We start from the raw sequence: 7,790 nt of genomic DNA on the forward strand, positions 1-7,790 counted from the left end.
GAAAAAGTAAATGATTTTACGTGACGTTTTCCAATTGTCACTCGACGTATTATTTGAATGATCTGTCTGCAGCAACTAGTTACCTCCGGATCGAACGTCTGCAGTGGCTTGGAGCTTGTAACTACTTATTAAAAAATGCTTTTCGGTCAGAGAAAACAACGAAACAATGTCATTTGGTCCGTTTAGATTTAAAAAAATATGTTTATAAGACAAATCAACATGAAGTTGAATAAAAAAAGTACTCTTAAAGCTTAGGCATAATGAAGATAAATATAGGCTATGTGTCCGTCACCGATCACTATATTTCATTATAAAAATGAACGAAAACTGCAAAAACTACATATGCAACATATTAATCAGTAAGTTGAAGTATTTGTAAGAATCAGGCATAATCGGAAAAAAAAACGAAACATACATATCATGACCCCACCAAATGAAAATATATTTTCATTCAAGGATGCTTTCTCTGTTTGAAAATATCATTATTTGATCTATGCATCATAGGATTTGCTCGTTAAATTTTCAATAGAATGTTAGAAAAATGAGGTTTCTGACAGAGTTATCTGGCCTTCAAATGCTCATTTACAGTGCATTATATTGAAATTATATCTAAAAGTACCAATATGATATGGAAAATCTTTGTTTTTATTCTGATTATGCAGATAGATAAATTACACTTTCAAAGCAATGGGTTCTTTTCATACCATGTTTCACCCACAGCCTGGGTCTTACAAAAACTGATACTTAACGCCTGAATTTATAGCTTCTCTTATCCGAAAGAAGAAATATCATTTAGTTAGATCCTTTAATCTCAGTTTCCTCTATATAGATGACGCATTATCTTTAAACAATCCTAATTTCGGGGATTTGATACATCGCATCTACCCCAAAGAACTTGAGATAAAAGATACAACAGACACTGTAAAGTCGGCCTCGATGGTAAAGGAAAACAATTAGCCAAACTTTACGTCATGACTTTTCATTCAAAATGGTCAACTTTCCTTTCATCTGTGACAACATCCCTCAGCACCTGCAATTAGAGTGCTCATAAAACAACTCATACTTTATGCCACAGCTTGCCGAAACTACGCAGACTTTGTTCGCGCTAGAATTCTTACAAACAGTCTTCTGGACTGCTACAAGATTGAAAGAATCACTACAAAAGTTTTATGGTCGTCATAATGAACTCGTGAATCGTTATGGTGTATCCATCTGCGCCATGAAAACTGGTTTATTAAATGTGTCATAGTTTTCCTTCTCTCGATTGTCTACCCAGACTTCACTTTTTATGAGCAGGTCTGTGGATTATTCTAGAAAAGAAGAGGGCGCTTACCCTACCGGTGCACTTAGCCCATGCTGCCAGTTTTTAGTACAGTCCCGGTTGCTCATTCATACTTTTGTTACTTTGTATGTATGACTTTAGCCACTTTATGTTCTTTGTTGTATTTGTCTGTTTTCCATGTCTGGTGTTTGTACCTGGGTTACATTCTTTTGATTACCTCTGGGGTTACTAGTTAAAATGCTAAAATCGAAAACATTTGCATATATATAACCATACATTTACTTGTTTTATATATTTATTTGATTACATTTACAACACATGACGATGATGCTGTGTTTCCGCATTGAGCCGTAGTGCTACAAGCCAAGAAGTTGTGATATTTTCGATGCGTTTTTGTCTATCAGTTTGGTCGCACCTCTGCACAACTGTGAAAAGAAAAAAATATATCATAGCACAAAGATAAAATGGTTGATTTCTAAAACCATATTTTTTTTACGGATCATTGCAAACCACAATACATTAAAAGGTATATCAGTACTTATTTTTGTCGCAGTGTATTCATGTACTAATATACCTGTTTTCAATCGTTAATACTTTTGTTAACAATCGATGTTAATTCAGCAAAGTACAATCAGTAAGCATACAAAATCAATAAGTAAATATGGACATAGCATATTGTCGAATCCAAGACATTCAGCCGACTTTCAAAGCAAAACAGCAACAGTGGAAATACTAAGATATATACATTAAAAATTCGTCGAGAATCATATATTCAATAAGTTCTGTCTAAATTGAACCCTAAAAAAAACGTAAAACTGTTTTTTGCGCTTTTGAAGGTTCATAGTATAAGTTTGAATATAGTTAGAATATGGGTAAACCAGACTACTTTCTAAAGTGAACTAATTCCACATTAAAAAAAATAATTTTGACGGAGTTGACTATTTGGTAAGTTTGTTAATAGTACAAATGCTCCTGTGGATTCCTTTGATCCACCTTTTGAGAATAGTAAGCAGAATATATGTAAAACTGAAGATATAGAAATTCCAAAGTTTTAGGGGAAAGAAGGGGGTCGTCTGTGCCCAAACAACACCAGGGATACCTGATAGACATTGAACGAAGAAGAAATAGACAACATCAACAAAACGACATAATATAAAATTTGGTACAATTGTAGGTATCCAGAATACATACCTTTCCTCTCAATTGACTTTTAAGAAATCTTTCGACAATCTTTCGAAACACCTTGGTCAACCAACTCAATATTTTCCCAGCAATATTCTTGCCTTTTATGTCAACACTTATGCTTTTTATCCAATCACTGCATCTTTGAACTTTAAGTGGACTCTTTCCTTGGTTAATACAATAGACATAGCAATATAGATATGTTATTTCTTCATAAATCAAAATTATATACCATAATTCTTTTCGCTGATATACCAAAAAATTGAAACAATTGTATAGTATTCCTCCGAACACAGGAAGAATACTTTATTAGGAACTAAAGCTGGTTTGAATATCTGATAAAATCTAAAATGTTTGACTGGTATCAAACAATATGACATCTCATCCTAAATCATACCGCTGTAGGGCATGGGTTATCTTTGTAACACCCAGTCCTGCATTGTATTCTTTGTTATTTTAAATTATTTGAATCGAACAAAAATATATCTCAGCAGAAGATGAAGTTCGTTTATGGTAGCAAGTAACGGTAGTAGTTTACAAGGTATTTGTATAAATATATATTTATAGCATAAATGCCGTATATACCGTATTACTATTAAAGAAATATGCAAACTCGTATACTGCATTGCAACATGGTAAAACTATATTGACATTTTAAGTCATTTAATCCACTTCCAGTTGATTTTTTTCATTATTTCTGACAATTACACAATATATTACACGGTATAAACAGTCCTATCGTGTTCAAATTTTATAAACCCTCAAATTAATGTAACATATTTATGAGTCATTTTATTTAATTTATTCATTAATGTGTCACCAAGTCACAAACACAAAAACAACTGATATATCTTCACACGTAGCCTGTACAGCCAAGGCATATAGCATAAAAATTAAAGGATAATACAAAGAGGGTTATACAGAAGAAGGAAAATCTCTTTTTTATGTCATTGAAAGAGCATACGTAATGATCACATATCTTCTTATCAGACTCTGAATTCATATTCCGATCAAATGTTTGGCCTGTGTAGCAAGACGTTTTGGACCCGAATCAAAAGGAAAATGTTTCCCATCATGCAATAGTTGAGGAACTCGCAATTTCAATCGTGAACATTATCTGTGGTTACATAGTTTTTTTTAGTGTATAGCAACACGCTTGTGAGAAAGTACAAAAAAGGTTAGTTAAATATTTCACCTAATTCCAACGAAACCAGTTCATAATATAGCTAACTTGAAAACAATGAATTGCCCATCACAAATTTGTTTTATTACCAGAACAAGTGTTTTATTTTGGCCTCCATTACGTAAAAGCAAAAGTGTGTGAATCAATTTAGCTGTATAATATTATATATTCCGCTGTATATATGCGACATAGGTTAATATATAATTTCAAATTTAATCGAAGGATTGCAAGATCAAAATGAAACATGCTTAAAGAATGTCTTGTAATCTGTATTTTTATGTTAGAACCAAATAATCTGGCTCAAAAACAGCCACACAAAACAATGTCTGTGCAATTGCCCTTTTTCATGTAAGCTATAGAAAGCAAACCTGAGACGTTTATGTATTTATCTACAAGCAGTTATTATCTTACGTAGAGTCAAACTCATTCCGACACCACTTGCTGAGGCCTTGATGGTACCCCTTGCTCTGAGAGTGATAAATGCACTAAAACACAAAAGTGAATTAAAGATTAAGAAAAACAAAATAAGTAAAAAAAAACAAAAAAACAAAACAAAACAACAAACAAACAAACAAACAAAAAACAAAAAAAACCAAAAAATAGTAAAATTATCAAAACAAACATTGAATTAATTTTAAATCATAGAACAACGTAAAGAAAAGTATATAAAAAAACAAAAACAAACAAACAAACAAACAAACAACTATAAAGTACAAAACAAAACTAAACAAGCAATCAAATAATTATCATAAATAACCTCATAAATGATCACATTATTTGATTTGACCCTTAACCCCTTAGTGGTATAAAAAAGTACTACTTGCATTTTCTTTTTCGCACTCCAGTCAGCTGAGGCTGTAACACCAAAATTTGATATGCCTATAGTTATAGTTGATCCAGTTTCTGTTATCTTCACACTCGGAAGTGTTAGTTTAAGAACATTTATGCTACATTAAAAGAATTTGCTAGATGAGTATGAGTAAATGCAAAGAAACCAGCCAACCTTCTGTCAATAAAAGCCATCAAAAATACAAACAAGATATATAGATACAACATACAATATCGACAAAGCAAGAATCAGCAATGAACACCAAATTTTATAAGCATGAATAGTAGAGAAATGAAATCTAAGAACAAAAATTATTGTTATTTTGTTCTGCATTTTTAGAAACATTGCTCTTCATTGACTTGAATTATATGTGTACAATTAACATACTTGGTAAGTTTGGCATCTTTGTACTCCTTGTTAGGTATTGGAGGAATAAAGCGGATTAAGTCATTTCCAACTAGACCTTGAATAGTTTTCTCAGCTAAAAAAGATGTTTTGATAATTACGTATAAGAAAACCAATAATTATAATAATAATAATAATAATAATAATAATAATAATAATAATAATAATGAGAAGAAGAAGAAAAAGAAGAAGAAAAATATTAATAAATAGTTATAACAATAATAACAAAAATAATAATATTGATAATAATAACTATGATAAAATAATAAAAAGATGATAATAAGATTGATAATCAGATAAAAAAAATACCAAAAAATAATAATGATAAAGAGGAATTAAAAAAAAGCAAAATAATAATAATAATAATAATAATAATATTAATGATAATAATAAGAATATCAATTTTATAATAAGAATAAGCAAAACCTAAAACAAAAGACATTATAAAATATAAATATGCCGAACACAATTTTTTTTTTCATTTTGTTAAAAAAAAGTAAATATTCAGGAATTTTACACTTGCAGAGAAATAAGCGCATCTTGGGAATGACAATTTTTTTGGTCTATGACGAAATAACATCAATCACGTGGTGCACAACTTGTGTAGAAGAATATAACGGGCATTGAGGTAATTTGAAAAAAAAGACCACGGCTATTCCTGATAATTTAATACTTGTAAAGAAATTCAACGAGTAAATCATAAAAAAAGGAAAGAAAATGAAGTCACATTCACATTACATAACTTTGTTTGTGAGATGACGAACAATTTTTTATCCAATCAGAAAGCATGTCATTTCTGAAATTAAATTACGTACAAATGAATTATTTACATAAAGTTTAAATATACGAATAGCATATCGTATGAGAAAATTGTGATAGGTAAAGAAGATATTATTGTATGATTCGAATGGTTCATTGTAGAATAATCCTACAATATTTTAAAATTAGAATATTGTAAATCGTATTATACAATTATTCGTTCCAACATCCATCAAAATAGAACGAAAAGCAACTTGAAGAAAGACAAAAAATATATAACTGATGCTCACTTAAACTGACCCAGCAAAACAAAAAATACTGTTAAACACATATTACTGAACTGAACATTATTATATCTTTGATAAATTTTACATATTTTATGAAAGTCGGGGTACTTTCTATAATCTGGCTCGTTCCTGTGCTGTCATAGATCCATATACCCGAGTCCCATAATTGGCTCGTTCTAATAGAAGAATATTGGAAATATAAACTAATTACATACCAGCATTCTTCTGCGAATCGGATATCCCTGCGGTTATCTGAACAATCGTCACAATTAGAAAGAGCTCAAAAATGCCTGCCATCTTCATATTTTTGCAGAATATGACTACGAGTATGTTTCTCGACGATTTCATCTCAGAAACTACGCTTTAGATCAATCTTTATATATCCATGATTATGTAATGCCTTTTACAAAAACAATTAATTATTGTTTTTTTTAACTATTATCACGAGACTGTCAAATTGAAAATTTATCCGGATTTCCCAAAATGTCAAAAAGTGTTTAAAAACAATGGTCATTTCAAGGACTCCGTAACAAGAGAAGTAAACATATTATTACAAAACAGATCGAAATAAAACATACAAACAAAAAACAACGCCAAAATAAAACAAAACCAAACCAAAAACAAACAAAAACAAAAAACAACAACAACAACAACAAATCAATGCAAATTACAAATATTAACAGAGGATATAAATTAAATAGGTTGTTTACGTGGCATTGCGTTCGTTTCTTCGTGTGAGTCTGAGATAACCCTTTTTATCTTACAGGCTGGAACTGTACTGGAGTATTTCAGTTACGCACGGAAATGCAAAATCTATTTGGAGCATTTAGACAACCTATATTCCGTAAAAGAACTTAACCAACATCTTTTTTTTATTGAATAAAAGGCATTGTTATTTTTATATGTTCTATGCAGAAAACATTGTCCACATACGTCAACAACTTAGCAATTTCAACCATAGATTTTATTGTATTAAATATCTGGTTTGTAGAAGTATGTGGCCTTTATATCTTGATAGGAAGTTTACATGTAAACCTCCCAGTTTGATAAGAAATAATTGAAACGTTCATGCAAAGATACAAAATGATGTCAATTTATAGACACATTATTGACGTTCAAGCTTGTAATACGTTTTTGTATTGATCAAGTCATCGTTTTAACATAACAATATGCCAAAAAGCATTATAGTGGAAAATCCAAAGTGTTCACCAAATTACAGACCAGACATCGGTATAAAAAGTATCAATTTTCGTGGGATAGTCAAAATAGTCACAATATCATTAATAAATGGATTTCATTAAGCGATTAAGCGGTTTTTTCTTATGAGTTGCAATCCGGGGAAGGACTAAATTATGACAACCGTGAAAAAAACATAACGAAAAAAAAAAATTGTTGGTGTCAGCATCAACCTATACTTACCTGCATTAATTGTTGAAATGCGGATATCAAAACGTATGTTTAGTGACAGTCTCTGCAAGATTTATGGAGTGAGCGAAACATGATATGAAAAAATATATTATTTCAAAAGTTGAATTATTAGCACTATTGCTATTTGCACCTAAAATTTATGGTAAAAAAACAACATTTTTTTTTATATCATTTTGGTAAATTGAGTTAAAAGTTATAGAAATGTTCTTAAACAAAGAACATTTCAGAACAAATAATACTGTAAAAATCCTCGCTTTTTACATTCTATTCGACAAATATCCAAGCTACTCCAGTGTTACAGAGATCAAATAATGATCTTTTCACAAAGATGATGAAGTTATCTTGTCAGATCATAGGTGGCTTTTTTATTTGTTCCCATTCCGCCTGATCCTTACAAAACATTTTACATAAACATGATTTACGGAGACATTTGCT

General features: G+C 30.5%; 1 protein-coding gene across 1 annotated transcript; it reads right to left on the bottom strand.

The window, feature by feature from the left end:
• Nucleotides 1-1,572: 1,572 nt before the first annotated feature.
• LOC148606961 (uncharacterized) lies at nucleotides 1,573-6,268 on the bottom strand. Its single transcript, XM_088545482.1, has 6 exons — nucleotides 6,143-6,268; nucleotides 4,864-4,957; nucleotides 4,472-4,594; nucleotides 4,059-4,132; nucleotides 2,474-2,631; nucleotides 1,573-1,707 (listed from the first exon to the last, which is right to left on the bottom strand). The coding sequence occupies exons 1-6, from the start codon at nucleotides 6,228-6,230 to the stop codon at nucleotides 1,639-1,641; spliced, it is 606 nt and encodes a 201-aa protein (XP_088401608.1). The 5' UTR covers nucleotides 6,231-6,268; the 3' UTR covers nucleotides 1,573-1,638.
• Between the last annotated feature and the right edge of the window lie 1,522 nt (nucleotides 6,269-7,790).

This window comes from Perna viridis, chromosome 9 (genome assembly GCF_037379345.1).
Source record: "Perna viridis isolate PV_CMFRI_1.1 ecotype Kerala chromosome 9, ASM3737934v1, whole genome shotgun sequence".
NCBI classification, from domain to species: domain Eukaryota; kingdom Metazoa; phylum Mollusca; class Bivalvia; order Mytilida; family Mytilidae; genus Perna; species Perna viridis.